Raw genomic sequence first — 18,159 nt, 5'->3', positions numbered from 1 at the left:
CTGGAGAAACGAAACTGAGGAATTCCCGCGATAATTACATTATCACACACGAACGCAGTTATATGTATGTGTTATAAACACAACAACACGAAGTGTTCCCGACCGACGGATTAGAAGAAGAGCTTGTATTTGTCTCTTTTTTGAGGTTTTTGTGTTTGTATCAACACGGAGTGTTTTATTTTGAAAATCAACCGGATTTCTTGTTGTTGTTTCGTGTCTGACTTCCTGTCTGCTCTGTGCTAAATTCAGCTGAATTGCTGCGTTGTGTTGCGGCGTCCGCCAGAATAGAAGTCCTGCGTATCTGCTCCGCAGGGCTGCGGACTGCCGGAGCTGGCACGCAGCAGACACGCAGCGCAGCGGACCTGGTGGAAGTTAACACATAGACTAAAGTGCTACGGATCAGCTCCGCCGCCGTGGCGGAGCCGTAACGCAGCCGTACCGTATCCAGTGGAATCTGCGGGTGAGTGGCTGGACAGAGTGAGCACTGTTTTGTGCCAAAGGAAAATAGATCTGGCAATCGTCGGCATAAAAATGAAATGAGACCCTGTGTTTTCTAAAAACAGAACCGAGGGGGATAAGATAAAGTGCGAATAGAAGAGGGCCAAGGATTGAGCCCTGAGGGACCCCGTGTGGAAGAGGAGCTGTTGAGGACACGAAGTTGTCGAGTTTTACACAGAAACTTCTGTCAGTTAGGTATGACCGACACCAGTCAAGGGCGATACCCTTAACGCCCACACAGTGCTCGAGGCGAGAGATTAAAATGCTGTGGTCAACAGTTTCAAACGCGGCAGACAAGTCTAAAAGCACCAGGACAACAAATTTCCCAGTCTGTTGACAAGAGCATGTCATTTGACACTTTCAGAAGTGCTGATTCTGTGCTATGTAGAGCTTTGAACCCAGACTGGAACAGTTCAGTAATATTATTAACTTCCAAGTAAGGTACCAACTGATTATGGACAACCTTCTCTAAGATTTTGGAGATAAATGGAAGATTAGAGATAGGCCTGAAACTGGAACAGAGCGAGGGATCGAGGCCTGTTTAAACCATCTCCAGCTGCTTCAGGTGTTTAGGACGATGTGATGAAGTGTCATGAGCTCACATCACAGTGAAACTGGGAGGATTAACAGAGTTTCAGGCCTGGTCGCTCCACAGAGGAGCAGGCTGTGAGAATCATCCACAGTGTGGCGTGCGCCTCGCTCTGATTGGCCGGCTGTATGAACGTGCAGAAGATGGCCGATGAATGAACGAGCGAGTCTTTGTCTCCAGTTTCACTGTGATGTGAAGATAATTAACCACCAGCTCATCAGCAGAGAGACGACAGACACCATCAGGACGGACAGAACGTCCGAGCAGGAGAGGAGGAGGAGGAGCAGGGGAGGAGGAGGAGGAGCAGGAGAGGAGGAGGAGGAGCAGGAGAGGAGGAGGAGGAGCAGGAGAGGAGGAGGAGGAGCAGGAGAGGAGGAGGAGCAGGGGAGGAAGAGGAGGAGTGACTCCTCACAGCTGGTCACTGCATCTCCTCCCCCATCTTCAACTATCTTGTATAAATGTTTTTGTTCCTCCTCCTTCATCATATTGTCACCTCCTCCTCTGCTCCTCCATCTTGCTGAATCATGAATATGAGATTACTTTCTGCAATGATCTAAACTCCACTTCAATCATCCTGCAGGCTTTTTGTCGATGCTAACTTCCTGTTAGCTCGGTGCAGCGCTGTGTTACACGAGCCTCAGAGGGCAGCGTGGCTGTTTCTGTACAGTTCTGATGTTTGTTCATGTCTGTCAGAAGATGAGTGCTGACGAGTCGGCGAGCTGCTGTGTTGTCTGGTGGTACGGCACCCAAACAAACTGCACTTTGTCCACAGGGGGCGCCAGACTCCACAAACCACGAAGGTGCATCGAAGCAGCTTTAAACTGTTTTAAAGTCCTCCACCGTTCTGCCCACTGTGAAAGTGTAACTGCTGCAGGATCAGCTGGTGTGTCGGCGTCACACAGGTTTTATTAACCAGCCTCACGTGTCTGCAGATTGTTTCCTCTTTAAACACTCCGGGACACTGAGCTCTGCTCCGACATGAAACTGAGCTCTTGTACAAACGGATGTGAAGTGAAATCCCTCCTGATGTTCATTCAGTATTCATCGAGCGCAGCCAGGTTATTTCCTGCTGCAGATAAAAGCGGAGCGACTCAGCGGGCTTTCATCACGTTCACAGCTCAGCAGAATCACAGAAACAACTTCACAGGATTAAAAAACATGTCGGAGACAAGAGGGAGAAAACCTAGCAGTGATCCTCTGAGGCTGAGCAGCGTTTGATGGCTCCACTCCACTGTGATCCACTTTAAAGGATCTTAAAGATAATCACTGTTAACGTCACTGCAGCTTTAATGATTCAGACCAGCAGCTGAGTCTGAGTGAAGCTACGTCTCACAGTCAGCTGTCAGAGAAACACTCAGATCACAAGTCACAGTTGAGACATGAAGAGGTTAAAAGTCAAAATAAAGGAGCAGTTCACTCATCTCCTGATGATATAAAGTCAGGCTCAGCCATCGTCTCCTCCTGATGATATAAAGTCAGGCTCAGCCATCATCTCCTCCTGATGATATAAAGTCAGGCTCAGCCATCGTCTCCTCCTGATGATATAAAGTCAGGCTCAGCCATCGTCTCCTCCTGATGATATAAAGTCAGGCTCAGTCATCGTCTCCTCCCGATGATATAAAGTCAGGCTCAGTCATCGTCTCCTCCCGATGATATAAAGTCAGGCTCAGCCATCGTCTCCTCCCGATGATATAAAGTCAGGCTCAGTCATCGTCTCCTCCTGATGATATAAAGTCAGGCTCAGCCATCGTCTCCTCCCGATGATATAAAGTCAGGCTCAGCCATCGTCTCCTCCCGATGATATAAAGTCAGGCTCAGCCATCGTCTCCTCCCGATGATATAAAGTCAGGCTCAGTCATCGTCTCCTCCCGATGATATAAAGTCAGGCTCAGCCATCGTCTCCTCCCGATGATATAAAGTCAGGCTCAGTCATCGTCTCCTCCCGATGATATAAAGTCAGGCTCAGCCATCGTCTCCTCCTGATGATATAAAGTCAGGCTCAGTCATCGTCTCCTCCTGATGATATAAAGTCAGGCTCAGTCATCGTCTCCTCCTGATGATATAAAGTCAGGTGAAGTCTCGTAGTCCACAGAACATTTCTGGAGCTTCACAGTAAAACAGAGTTGCAGCGTTCTGCTGAACACCTGAAGCAGCTGGAGATGATTTAAACATCAGATGTCTCCATGCAGCTCGTCTGCTGTGATCACAGAGATCACAACCTGATCTGAGGAGACCAGATTTAACCCTCACCATGCGATCAGACTCGAGCTGCATGCTAACACTGTTAGCTCAGCAGCTCAACAATACACTGACCCTCTAAGCTGCAGTTCCTCTAACGGCCACTTGAGTTTTGCTTCAAACACTCTTTCAACATGAAAAACCATCTTTGACCACGTGAGACGCTCAGAGAGGAAACGACGTCCAGTCAGAGAAGACAGGAGTCCTGGCAGGTGAAATGAAGGATGGAGAAGTTTCCTGGTTGAAGTCAGAGTCAGACGTTGAGCTGAAGATGGTTTCATGACGTGAGATAATGAAGACGCTGTGAACTCTCACTCGACTTGTCTGAGGGGAAGCTTCAGTGAGCCCAGGAGATCCAGTTCCAGCAGTCAGAGCGTCTTCACAGGAGTCAACATCTGAATGTATTATTGAGAGAGCAGAAATCTGCCCGCCGTCCTCGTCAATAATGCAGAGAGCCATTAGGACGAGCCGCAGTTTCTCTCTATCGATGGAGCTCGGCTAGCAGTTTCCCCCCGCTTCCAGTGTTTGTGCTAAGCTAGGCTAAACCCGACACACAGAGGTGAAACTGATACGACGAGGAGTTCATTAAATGTTGCACTGCTCCTTTAATGTCTCCACTCTTTATGGTAAATGAAAATAGTTTGTGTATTACTTCACTTAATACTTACTGACATTCATCAATACGTGATAAAAAAAACTATTTTAAGTGATTCATAACATTTTAAATCTAAAAGTTAAATCATGAAACTTGTCAACACTGAAAAAATGATTACAAACACAACGGACACACGACAGGAACGTACCGCGAGGAGACACGAGGAGAGGCTCAGGTGAACACAACAGGTGAACACAACAGGTAACACAACAGGTGAACACAACAGGTGAACACAACAGGTAACACAACAGGTAACACAACAGGTGAACACAACAGGTGAACACAACAGGTAACACAACAGGTGAACACAACAGGTAACACAACAGGTGAACACAACAGGTAACACAACAGGTAACACAACAGGTAACACAACAGGTGAACACAACAGGTGAACACGACCGGACAAACTGACGACATGGAGCACACAGGCTGAAATACAAAGTGAACTACGGGGTGATGAGGCTCAGCAGAGAGACACTGGAGACAGAACGGGCTGACGGGCTGGAAGGAGGGACAGCAGAGACGTCAGCGTCAAACAGGAAATGGAAGAATCACAAGGAAGTCTTCAGGCCCGGGGCTAGCTAGTTAGCATGCTAACCTCCGTAGATATCTCTACAACACAACGAACAGACGTCCAAACTCTTATTTCTTCATATCTTTTGACCTTTATCGTTAATATTAGAATATTTTAAAGTACAATTCTTACATACTGCACCTTTAAGCTGTGAGGAGCAACCTTACTTGTGATAATTGATAAATTTATCTCGTTATCTCGGGATAACAAATACAATGTAACACGGAGGACGACAGTGAGCTGGTGTCTTCAGTCTCCCTCCTCAGCAGGACGTTCATGAGGACGCAGGACTCAGAGAGCAACATGAGAGACGCCAGCAGCCGTCAGCACTGTACAACATGGCCGCCGCGCTGTCATGTGACCGAAAATCAACTCTTATCAAATCACCCGACCCGATAATTAACTCTGACGCAGGAAACAAAGTGAAGTCGATCTTCCTGCCTGTAACGACCTCACGGAGACTAAATGGATCCATGTGGCCGATACTGCATCTTTAAAGGAGCAGTGTGTAGATTTAAAGAAGAATTTTAATATTTACATTATTAATGAGGTAATAATACAAACTTCTCCCATCAGTGAATAAACCAGCTGCTCTCAGAGGAAAATGAAAACGCCAAACCTGAGCATCAACTGAATATTTCTGGTGTTTGTGCACTTTATCCACACAGAGGCCAGTTTGCTGGCTGATGTCCTGACTGTTCTGGTTCAGACTGGGCCAACCGGCTTCTGCAGCAAAGACAATACTGCCATCTAGTGGTGAGGACAGATGTCGTCTGGCGCTGCTCCACGTGAGAGCAGGTGAGGTTTCCTCTGACTAACAGCTGACACGTCTTTGAATGATCAAAAGCTAAAGAAGTAATAAAGTGTGAGCAGCACGACATCACAGACTGATGCAATATGAATTCAGAGTATAACTATTCATAATGTATACTGTATATATATATACTTTGTATACTGACATAAACTGTGATAAAACACATACAAGAAGATATTTGACTTTAGTAAAAGTAAACATTGACCTAAACAACCTGTCGGTCTGATTTTATTGGATTATAATTATTACTGTTCTTCACTTGAATGTTGCAGCTGGTAAAGATGGAGCTCGTTTTAATTTAATCACACATGTTTTCTGTATTTTACTTCTTATTATAAACGTCTGGGTTGCAGGTAAATCAATAAAGACATATTGATACAATAACAGCATTGTTTATTTGTTGTTTCATCAATGTTTCTGTTTGCATTATCTAGTAACATGAACAAGAAAAGTAACATGTCACTTGTGATGTCAGACCTCTGTGACTCGTTGCACGCGTGTTATATTGTCCAGACGTGTGGAGCCACTTGTACATGAACCTGTGACTCTCCGTCACTCTGCAGCTTCTTTACAGCCCACAGTCAGTAACTCTGCAGCCGGGGAACAGGACGACAGACGCAGTGTAACATTTACATCTTTATTATTGCAGTCTGACAGAGACAGACGGTATCAGACACAGCTGGTTACATGAGAACAGTACGACTCTTATAGCTCTGATAGTGTCTGATGTTTAAACACGTCACTAATGAACCTGTGAACTGACGCTGACACACAAACCACAACACATTCCAACATTCAAACGACTAAAAGTGCAGAAACACAAACAGACAAAGCTTCAAGATTTACTTTGATTTCTGTGGCCACAGAAGGAAAATACAGCAGTAACAGATTACTTTATGAAAAACTAACAAAATAACAGGTTACACATAAATGGAGCCGAAAGCTAACATTGCTAAAGCATTAGAGCGTTACAGTTACAGGGTGCATACTGTAGAAATCCACCATTTTGAAAAATGGCAGCTACCAAGACTGTTGATCACTGAGCTCAGGCAGCACATGACACCAGCGCTGTTTTACTATTTGAAGCTGGAAAAACAAAACAATCACAACATTTTTTAAATCATTGATTCACAATCATGTTTTTTATTCTGCATCTTCGTACAAGTTCTTTAGATGTATAATTATTAAATGATGATTTGTCATCAGTGTGACCTTTAAAGCTCCACCTCACCCATCAACTCTATTTGACTTTTGTTTACAGTTTTTCTCAGTTGCTAAAACACAATTTCTGAAACCTTGCTCCATTTTCTGAAAACATGAAACACAAAACCTCAGCTTCAAGCACTATTTACAAAACCGCATTCATTGATGAATGAAAACATGTTCGATCATAGTAGCTCAAAACTGATCAGAAATTATACTCTGCTTTGCTCTTTGCAATTTTTTTTGTTCTTCCTCCTCCTTGTATTTTTACAGTACTGTACCCTGCATCTCACAAACGTGTCCTTTGTTTCTGTGATACTGTTATTCTTGTTTTTTGCTGATATGAACCTGCAACCAGTCAACATCTATTGAGCAGTCGGTACTGTAAACAAATGGAAAGCACAATGTTCAGGGCCAGACAATTTGTTTCTTCCATCCATTCTTAGACTTTCTCCTTCAACAACCTGTTTGCTGTCTGAACTGGCTTATATTAGTTGTGTCACATGATTTGAAACAAGTGAAATAAATTTTGAGTGGTTGTGTTTAATCAATGACACGTGTTCTCTATTTGTATTTGATTGTTGCCACTTGTGTTTACCAGTATGGGTGACGTGTGCGTTAGAGTGCAGGATGTGTTTTGAGAATGAGAATGTGTTTATTTCCACCCAAGAATCGGGGGGCGGGATTGTAAAGAACAGACTCGGCCAAAAGATATTTAAAGCAACACTAGGTAGTTTGGACTCATTACTGCCCCCGGCTGGTTGAGAAGCGCAATTATCTGTTACCAGTGTCGTAAATACTGTCGCTGTACGAGCCTCCCTGGGCGAAATGAATACACGTGAATTTGTTGACGGAGCCGGCGAATCACGAAGCCTCGTTTGGAAACATCAAAAACATGAAACCTCAACCGAGTGCCAACAACAAGCTAGATTCAGAGACAGCAGCTGGTAGTTTGTTAGCATACAGGCTGCACAGCACATTAGCATGCTAGAGTTATTCTCATACCGAGTTGGTTATAGTGATTGCACCGACGAAGTTACTTCCAAAACACAACACTTGGGCATGAATGTGTTTAGTAACGTCTGAAAATATAACTACGTTTTCGGGAGTTACTGAATACAATCGCAAGTTTACGTTGTGTTCGGCGTAATAACTACAACCAACTCGGTACGACAACAGTAAGTAGCATGCTAACGTTACCTCCCGATCACACTGTTCAACACTTACGTTGATTATCTGCATGAACTAAGGAATCTGCAACTTTTCAAGACAAGAAGTTCATAGTGTTTTAGTAAGTTAGTCATCGTTTACAGTCACTACATGAAAACGAGCAAGCTATCGAAACGGACAGCATTAGCTTATCTCCCGGCTTTATTACAGTTATAAACTGGACAAACAGAGCCCCAATGAACACCACATAACAACAAATCAACTCAAAGTAAAAGTCGGTAAGATAATAAATATGTATATATGTAATATATGACCTACAAATCCAGTAGCATCGAGGCTCGGTCGCCATCAGTCTTGAAACTCATTTCTTACTCAGTTTGTGCCACCGAGTGTAAGCTAGTCCAATATTTATCCGTGTCCGGCTCATGTTATATCACTTTCTGTTTTTCTTTTCTTTGCCTCCTCAGACAATACCTTCTTGGCTTTTTTAGCCGGCTCGGCCATGGTGTTGGTTTACGAAAAATCCAAGTAGCTGCTGGCTAAATCCACCGACGAATAAATGTGTGACGTGCCGTAAAACCGGTCGCACTAGACGCCTTTACGTCAGATCGGTTCTGACCCGCTCTGGGAAGTTACACAGTGCGGTTGCTGCCGGCGCGACCCCCCTCAGGCTGCAGAGACGTCACCATTCATCCTATTAACTGTTTTTCTACCACTTAACTGAGTTCAGAAACATTATTTTAAGGTCGAAAAACTATGTAGTGTTGCTTTAAGGTTGTGTCATGAATCACAGGTGTTGGTAAGGTGAGAGAAGCCAACAGGTGTCAGGAGAATAAAGTTATTTTGAATGAAACCAAAAGTCAAGTAAAGGCCATCGTCGTGATGCAGAAAGGTCTGTTGCTGATGATCAGGCAGGTGGAAGATCTCTTCTGCTGTAAAGAAAAGACAAATCCTCTCTGGTCAGCTGCTAACCACGATGCAAAGTGTGTAGTTCAATAGTATTCTGTTAGTGTGTCCATGAGTCATTGATCCAGTCCTAGAGATGCCTCAGTTATCTGTCTTATACCTCTTTTCCACTGGTCGAAAAACACACTTAAACCCGCTAAGATCAGGCTTTCGCTTGCAATGGGAATGTGTAAACTCTGCATTTACAGCCGGGTCGGTTGGCTCTGCAGTAGAACCGGGTGTTGATCACCTCGGCTCGGCTTTGATCTAAAGGTAGAACCCGGTTGAATACACTAAATCCTGCTGCTGTCCTGTACTTCTCAAACAGGGAGATGTTAGAAACGTAGTTCGTCACTGTTGAAATTGTGCTCAGTTTGATTTGGTGTTTAATCTCAACAAACTGCTGCAGACCATCTCCCCATTTCTTATTCACTTCTACGATACCAGTGGATCTGAAATCCACTGGACAGACATTGTCGTTCTCTACAACATATTCCTGCCCTTCCTTCAGTTGTAAAGCCAGGAAGGCACTCTGAACCCACGCTGACACTTTCTTCTCCACCAGATCCTTCAAGAATCCAGGGATGCTGATTTTGCCTTCACTGTTTGTAGCACATGGGGTGTACTGAATCCTCTCTGAGATTAATTCTGCAATGGGCTTGATGAGAGTTTCTTCTGAATCATAGAGAGGACAACACAAACCCTCCTCCAAGACAAGAAATGTTAGCTCTGGGATGTCCTGCTTGTTGTACCGGCTGTGCTTTTGAAGACAGAGCAATCCATTGTCGTCTAAGGTGTAAACAGTAAAAGCATAAGGGACATAGTCCTCAAGTGCTTTGAAAAACTCTATCACAGCGTCCTGACTCACAGTTCTCAGTTTCCTAAGAAGTTCATCCTTTTCACTTTGGTAGAAATCTTCTGTGAATCCTTTTGGCACAATGTTGGATTCTTCAGCGATACGTAAAATGACCATTGGATCATTAATTTCAGTTCCTTCTGTGTTCATTGAGTCAAAGATGGCCTTGAAGAAAGAAGCAGGAGGACCACGGACAAATGTCTGCTGTCCTGCAGACAGGAAGCCATACTGGCTGACGTGGCTCCAGATCATGGCCAGAATAATGTTCAGGGGCTGCATGGAGACCATGAGGCTGGACAGGTAGGTCAGTTGCACCCCCTGATCCAGCAGCAGTGAGTCCACCTCATCTACTATGATGCACTGATAGCTGCGATCAGGCCTCACGTCCTTCATCTCAAATGTCTGCCGAAGGTGATCTGCAGCGAAGGCTTCGATGGTTCCATAGACCACGTCCTTCTGGTAGCAGTCTTTTCTGTCCTCATCTTCGGTTTTATTTGTGTTTGTGTCAGCTGTTATTCCAAAGAACTTGTAGAAGTTGTTCCATTCTTCTGCATCTCTTTGACATAAGACAGAAGAGCTGGACACCACATCTACTTTCTCACCTCTAAGCACTCGCAGCGCTGCGAATATCGCTATGACACAAGACTTCCCTTCTCCAGTGCCCATCTCCAGGAGCTTCCCAGTGTCGGACAAGGCCAAGAGACACCAGCTGATCATCTGAGTGGCTCTGGGCCACCACTTCCCTTCAGGCCTCTGCAGGTGTACAGCATTACACAAGACTGCCAGCAGCTCCTGAAGGTCTTCTGTGTCCGTGCTGTGACTCAGTTTCCTCACTCGCTGTACATCTGTGTGCTTTTTGATTTTACCAGTTTCAATGAGGTTTGTTACATGAGTCACTACACTGTATGATTTACTCAGTGTTTGTTCATCGATGTCTTTCATCTGACGGATTTCATCAAACAGAGTCTCAATGCTTTTTGTCTTCTCATCTCTGAGGCTCTTCTCTAAATGCTGGATCAGATCTTCAGCTACAGATGAATCTAAGAGCGTAAGTAGAGATTGGTTGTTCTCATCTGTCCACTTGGAAGAAACCTGATATGTTGCCATCAAATGTAAAATCTTCTTGATGGAAATACAGCCTTCATCATGATGGTGGTCAGTTAATGCTCCGAGGAGGTTTAAGACCTCGACTGGTGACCAAAGTCTTTGTTCTCTGAGATTTGAAACCATCTGGAAGAGTTCTTTGGTTTCTTCTTTTGATACTTGGAATTTCTCCACACAGACAAATAAAACCTCCAAACACCATTTTCCTGCAGGAGATGTCCTGTTTTCCTCACTGTCTGTTCCTTCAGTTACCACTCTGAGGAGAGTCTCAACAAAGGTCAGAATGAAGACCTCATGAGAAGACAAAGCTTTTCCAGTGATCTTCTTTGAGATGGTGATGATTTTATTGTCAGTGTTTGTGTCTTTGTTTATGTTGGTGTGGAGCACCTGAAAAAGACCCTTAATAAACCCCAGTTTCATATCTTCACTGTGAAATTTACCCAGGAGGCTTTGAAGGACCTCTGCAGCAAACACCAGGGAGTCATTGTCCTTCAGCCGTGAAAGTTTCAGATCACTGGAAGCACTGAGACTTTGTCTTGTAATGATGAATCCACGACCGAGCTGAGGGTTTCCTGTTTCCATCACCTCTACGCTGTGTTGAAAGTAATCAGACACAGTCATCCATGGTACCGTACACGATGTCTGCTTCATAGACGTCCCTGTACGATGCACCGGGTGTCTTCATGTTAGTGTTGACAGATATTCCAAGGTGCTCGTAGAAGTCGGACCACTCCTGAGTCCACTCCTCCGAGTGAACGTCAGAGCTCAGCACGATGTCCAGTTTGTTTCCCATGCAGACTTGTGTGGCAGCAAACATGGCTGTGACACACGGGTCTTCTTCCACACCGACCAGCTGAGGCGCTTCACTCTTCTGAGTCAGCACCAACGCACACCACCGCAGCATCTGCTTCACTGTGGGCCTCCAGCCTTTTGTGTCAAAAACTGCTTTGCAGAGCTGCGACAGAGAGCTCTGTAAGTCGTCTGCGTTCAAGGTTTCACATTTAAAAGACTCGTTCATTGATGGTGCACCTTTTGGTGCATTTCCTGAGTATTGCAGGACACCAGTGGTGATGTTGCTGATCACATCAATCACAGAATCATTGAAGTTACAAGACACTTTTAATTCTGCCAGATCTGCAGCCAGACTGCTCTCATCTTTCCTCCTGAGAGTCTTCTGGAGATCCTCATGGAGTCTCTCAGGGTCAGCAGAGTCCACAGCCTGGACGAGAGAGAGTCCGGACTCGTCCGTCCACTCTGGTGATAAGTCATACACTTGTACCAACGTCAGGACTTTAGTTATTGAAACATCCTCTGCATGTTTCTGTGACAGAGCTTTGAGCAGAGTCACTGCCTCCGTTGGGGTCCACTGGTTGGTTTGCACCAGTCTGAGGATCATTTCAGTGGATCCTGAGTGGGTTTCATTGAGATGTTTCAGTGTGGATAAGAGAAGCTTCAAGCACTGGATCTCCATCTTTAAAATGAACACAGTGGCTCCTCCGACTGTACTCTGCAGCGATGATGTGAAGGTGCCCAGGAAGTCCAAGAGAAAGAGTTGTTCAGTGGAAAGCTTGTCTTCAGCCCAGTGCTTGGCGATGAGGACTGCGTCAGTATCACTGCTGCCACAGTCAGTGAAGGAGTGCATCAGGTTCAGGTACAGGGCTTGAGTCAGCAGGAAACTCTCAGTAACATCATCTGCTGATTGGGTGATGGACTCCACCAGGAACTGCACATGATCGGAGATGTTTTGGAGGGAAACCCCCTGAGATATCTCCACAGACAGAAGACACAGCTCTGTGATGAACACCTGAGTGTGCTGCAGAGTGCTGAGCGATGGACGAGCACTCATCCATTCATCGAACAGAAGTTTGTCCAGGACTGACAGGATGTTCCCCAGCTGATCAGCCGTCAGCCGAGTCAGACTGAGATCTGGAACTGAGATGCTGCATCTCACAGAGAGGATCTCTAGAAGCTCATCACCGTCACTGCCTGGTTCATAGTTCACCTCAAACTCATCCAGACGAGTTATCAGAACATCTCGTCTGGACTCACGTTCTTCTGAAATGTCGCTGCTCAGTTTCTCGAACTGCTCTTTGGCTCGTTGCTCTGATTCTGCCAGTCTTTGATTCAGCTCCTCCTCTCTCCTCTGTTGCTCCTCTTCTCTCCTCCTCTTCTCCTCCTCTTCTCTCCTCTGTCTCTCCTCCTCCTCTCTCCTCTGTTGCTCCTCTTCTCTCCTCCTCTGTCTCTCCTCCTCCTCTCTCCTCTGTCTCTCCTCCTCCTCTCTCCTCTGTCGCTCCTCCTCTCTCTTCCTCTAGATCCCTGATTGGCTCATTGAAGCAGTATTGACACTGAAATGTTCGTCTGGCAGAGGGAAGAGGAGGAGGAGGAGGAAGAGGAGGAGGAAGGATTGAACTGTAGTATTCACCTCCATTGTAGATTCTGACATATTTCCCATGAACCCTGCCGAGACTCGAATGTCTCTGTGGAGACAGGTCTTTGTCACACTTGCAGCATCTCCTTTGTGGTTGTGGATTGTTTCCCATTTTTCAGGATTTGTTCCACAGGTGAGTGATGATATTCGTCTCCCACCTGTGTTCTCCTGAAAGATTGAAAAAATACAAATTTGATTGACTTTCTTAAAAAACAACCTGCTGATACCAGGACCTCCTGCTGCTTTGATTGTTGATATGATGGAGAGTAGGCTGCTAACATTTACAGTTTTCTGGATATGTAAGACACAATTCTTGAAACTTAAGCTCAATTTCCCACAACTTGAAACTAGTGATGTAACAATACCCAGGACTCACCATATTTACCACGATATAAAAAAAGAATGTCCTCCAATAATAAATGTGATGTGAACAGCTTTTATTATCCATATACAGTTTGTTTGTACTTTACTGTTTTACTTCTGCTTTCCTTCAACAGTAAAATAAAAGTAGCTGGCCATGACCTACACGTGTGTGAAAAGTAGCCACTGGACTGGATACAGCTGCAAAACAATACAGCAGCTGCTGTTGCATAATTCTGCTGCTGTGGGGGGGGAGCCAGACCAGGGGCAGCTGCTGTTGCACGGCTCCGCTGCTGGTTCTGTAAAGGGGGATGGTGGGCAGGGACTGTGGAGGGGGAAACATCCTCCTCTGGTTGTGTTTCACAGTGGTGAGGGGGTGGGCGTGTGGGGAGTGGGAGGTCCAGGCTGAGCTGTTGTGTCTCCTCACAGCAGGGGGGATGATCCTGGGGTGGTGATGGAGAGGAGGAGGTCTTGGATGGTCTCTGAAGCTTCTAGTAGAAGAGAGGGTGGAAGGACTGCGTCCTAGGGCCGTGTCTTTGAGGGTCTTTGCAAAGATCTTCACCTTCTCTTTGCGAAGAGTCCATCATAGAGGTCCCAGGTGGATGTTGGGTAAGGTGGCACATCCTCTTCTGATCTCCATATTGATGTTATGGATGACCAGCCTGCTCCGCCATCTTCCTCACTGCCTCAGCAGCGTCCATTCGGAGGCTGTGCAGGTCATTTGTTCCTGTGTGGATCACCAGGCATTGAGGGCTCCTGAGGGTCTCCTTTTTTAACAGCTTCATTGCCTGGCCTGTGGTGCTGCAGCGTTTCAACAGCACTTACCAGGAAAAAGCTTGTTTGTGTCCAGGAATTTCCCATTTGAGTCAGCCAGCAGGACCACTTGTGGAGCTTGTTCTTCTGGCTGAGTGGAGGGAAGCTGGGATGGGCAGAGCTGGCTGTTGGCAGCTGGCTGTGTGGGTGTATCAGGAGTTGCCAGGGTGTTGTTGGGTGGATGCAGAGCAGAGACAGTGGGACAGAGACAAGGCAGGAGTTTGGGACACTGGCAGGGAGAGTCTGTGTCTCTGTAGATGTCATTGTGGGGACTGCTGAGAGTTGGTCAGTCAGGTGTTGGACTTTCCTGGTGAAGCTCCTTTCTCTATTCTCAGCATCCTCCTTCACTTTGGCTAACTGAGCACGGAGCACACTGTTCTCCTGTTTAAGTGCCTCTGCACTTCCTCTGAGGTCAGATGCTAAGGCTTGGTTGTCTCTCTTGAGCTGCTGGAGCTCCTCATGAAGCTGCTGCACAGTGTTGTCTTGGTGGTCAGACAGCCTGGCCTGGGTCGGCTCTTTGAATTCAGCAAAGTCCAGCTCCAGCGGGGCCAGTCTCTCCTTTAGCTGGTTGGTGGAGCTGGCAGGTGTGGGAGGGGCAGAGATGGATAAGGTGGTGGGGTTCTCTGTTGGGCTCTCATCATCTTCACTGTCAGAGGGGACATCGACCCTCTTGGTGTCCACCTCAGCTTTTAACAAGGAGAAGGCCTCTTCAAATGACTCCAGGTTGGCTTTATCTCCCTGGACCATGACCTTTCCTTTGGTGTAGTATGTGATGGTGAGCAGAGGGTCATCCTTGTCAAGGTGTTCATCTGTTGCACAGAGTATCTTTCCAGATGTAGATGAATCAGTGAAGAATATGAGGTTGTTCTTCTTCCTTCCTTCTTTGTGTTGGGCGTAGTCAGTGAAGAGGACCTCTGGATTTTCACTTAGTGTCTTCTCCTTGTGTTTCTCTCTAGCTGCTGCACTCTTACATTTAGCAGCTGCTCTCTGCTGTTAGCTGCCTTCTGACTGATTTCCATGGCGACCACTTGTTTACTCCACAGGGGGCTAGGCTAACTGCTAGGCTAACTGTTTACTTTGTTAGCTTTTCTAGCCTTCAAAGGGACTTGGGGCAGGATCAAGAAATAAGACTCAATAGTGACACGACAGCTGTTGTGGCCGTAACTGCAGCCATCAGCCGAGCCGGCGCGGGAGCGCACATGAACTCTTCACAGCAGTGCAGCTGATGCCTGATCCCCCACACACATGAAGCAGCCGGCTCGCTGTGTGTAGCGACACACAAGCGCAGCGATTTACCATTACGATTGATGCAGTCTGTAGGTTGTCAGCACCTGTTTTCAGTCCCAGTTCAAGTTGGGGGGTGTAGGTAGGAGTGTGTGTGCCATATGCTGTACACTGTATAGATAACATGCATGTTGAGCTGGAGCAGCTGCAGGTGAGAACATCTGTAGTTCAGTGACGTCACTCTAAGAGTGGAAGTTACAACCAGGACCAGAGTCTGATGATCTGTGTTTCCTGTTGAACATGTAATCAAAAAACCCTCCACCCAAGTCAAAGTCAGCATTTTATAAAAGACTTTATCTCATGAGCATTTTCCTTGTTGGACATCTGTACCTGACTTCTTGAAGGTGCACACCTGGACAGCTGCTAATCAGCAACTCAGCTCTTAGCCTCTCGTCAGAGGCTGCAGCTTCAGAGAGGACCTGTCCAGGTCTACTTGTTGGGAAACGAAGGTAACCGCTCCTTTATGAAATGCTCAGGTTGACTCGGAGGAAGAAATGAAGGTGAACACGCTCATTTTAAACTTTGAGCTAACTCTCATGACTACTGTGGAGGAGCAGCAGGTCAACAGGAGATGATATGAACACTGGGGGGTAATCAGGGAATGGAGAACAGGTGAGCAGGTGGATGTAGGCGTCAGGTGATTGGGACAGGTGGGCCACCGTAGAAACACTTTGTCTCTGTGGATAAAAAAGCATAATTATGACACACTGTACCTTTACATCCATGTACTGTGGTCACAACAGTGTGCAGAACACATTATGAATTAAACAATGAGATAAAATCTGAACTGTGTTTGTTTTCTACCTGAAGTTCTTTAAGACGTCATCAGACAAACACACATAAAGACATCAGACTTGAAAATGCTTTACTTTTGTTTTTACTTTTGTTTCACAGAATGCACGATACAGAGAGGACAGGAGTGATCACACCGTCAGAGTCATGTTCATCACTAACAGTAAATATGAAGGAACGTGACGAGAGAGAAAACACCGTGATGACCAGATCATCTGTGGGGAGGCGGCTGCTCTTCAGCTGCTCAGTGATTTAAATCAGATGTTTTCATTTTCTTAATGTTTATTCCTTTTTTTGTACTTCTGCTTTTTTTCTTTGCTCAACAATCAAAGTAAAAAATGTTTCCAATCTGATAGATGCTAACATGCTAACACTGACATACAGGCCTACTTGTGAACAGAAACAGCTAATGTTCCCAAAATGTGCTGTCGGCTACAGGTGAGTGCTGCTGTTCTCTCTACACCTGTTTTTTCTACCCTCAGCTAGTCTCCATTAAAACTATGCTGAATTAGCTGTTGGCACTTCCTGTTTGCAGTGCATGCATGGATATACAGACAACTATCACCTGGTTCCTTTGATACTGAGGAAAACGTTAAAACGTGAAGATTCTCAGGGGCGTTCTGCAGAGACTTTTCTCTCTGATCTCTAAGTGGGTTTCTGTTTATTCTGGATGGACATCAGAGATGATGATACTCTCAGGAAGTGGAAGTCACTCCGAATGACATGGATGTGTATTATGTGTGTGTGTTCACATTTCACTCAGTGTGGGAAGTTCACCAGGGTTAAAATAACATGCTGAACAATTTGAATAAATTACTGAGGAGCACAGAAAGTAACATCCCTCCTCCCCGGAGGTGTCCGCCCTGTAATCACGTTGTTCCCTGGAGGTAACAACACATCGATACTCTATCCTGTGTAGGGAAACTTGAGGAGCGCGGCCTGTCCGGGGCCGAGCCGCAGGTTAGTCAGGTCCACGCTGCTGTCGGCGGGCAGGACGCTGCTGTTGGTGCTGAGGACGACCGTGGCCTGCTGAGGCAGCGCCGCGCCGCTCAGCTGCAGCACCGCCGCCTCCTCCGCCCAGTTGAAGGCAGCCACGTAGCGCTCGCTCTGATCCCACACCCGCAGGTACGCCAGGGAGGAGGAGGAGTTAGAGAGGAGGAGGAAGTCTCCGAACAGCAGGGGGCGCTCTTTAACACGAAGCTCGCTCAGGCTGCGGAAAAAACTGCGACAGGACAGACGCTCAGCCCTCTCCTCCTGTGGACGGGGAGCAGAGAGGATCAAGACACAGTGCTGACAACCACAAGACTGCAGCTGACACTGCTAGTGCTACTAGTACTACTACTACTACTGCTACTACTACTAGTACTGCTACTACTACTGCTACTACTGCTACTAGTACTACTACTACTACTACTACTACAACTAGTACTGCTACTACTACTGCTACTACTGCTACTACTGCTACTACTACAACTAGTACTACTACTACTACTGCTAGTGCTACTAGTACTACTGCTACTACTGCTACTACTACTACTACTACTACTGCTACTAGTACTACTACTGCTACTACAACTAGTACTGCTACTACTACTGCTACTACTACTACTACTACTAGTACTACTAATACTACTACAACTAGTACTGCTACTAGTACTACTACTACTGCTACTACTACTGCTACTACTGCTACTACTACTACTACTGCTACTACTACTGCTACTACAACTAGTACTGCTACTAGTACTACTACTGCTACTACTGCTACTGCTACTACTGCTACTACTACTGCTACTACTACTACTAGTACTGCTACTACTACTACTACTACTACTA

At 46.0% G+C, this 18,159-nt stretch overlaps 1 protein-coding gene across 1 annotated transcript in view; it reads right to left on the bottom strand.

Moving 5' to 3' along the window:
- Positions 1 to 16,382: 16,382 nt before the first annotated feature.
- The window catches only part of LOC311273989 (amino acid transporter heavy chain SLC3A2-like), a 10,441-nt gene continuing 8,664 nt past the window's right edge, over positions 16,383 to 18,159 (bottom strand). Inside the window, 1 exon segment of the mRNA XM_084381363.1 lies at positions 16,383 to 17,577. Within this exon segment, the coding sequence (XP_084237489.1) occupies positions 17,230 to 17,577 (348 nt within the window). The 3' untranslated portion in view covers positions 16,383 to 17,229.

This window comes from Pagrus pagrus (assembly GCF_965226575.1).
Source record: "Pagrus pagrus genome assembly, chromosome: 18".
Classification (NCBI taxonomy): Eukaryota; Metazoa; Chordata; class Actinopteri; order Spariformes; family Sparidae; genus Pagrus; species Pagrus pagrus.
This window is presented reverse-complemented; position numbering and strand designations above follow the sequence as displayed.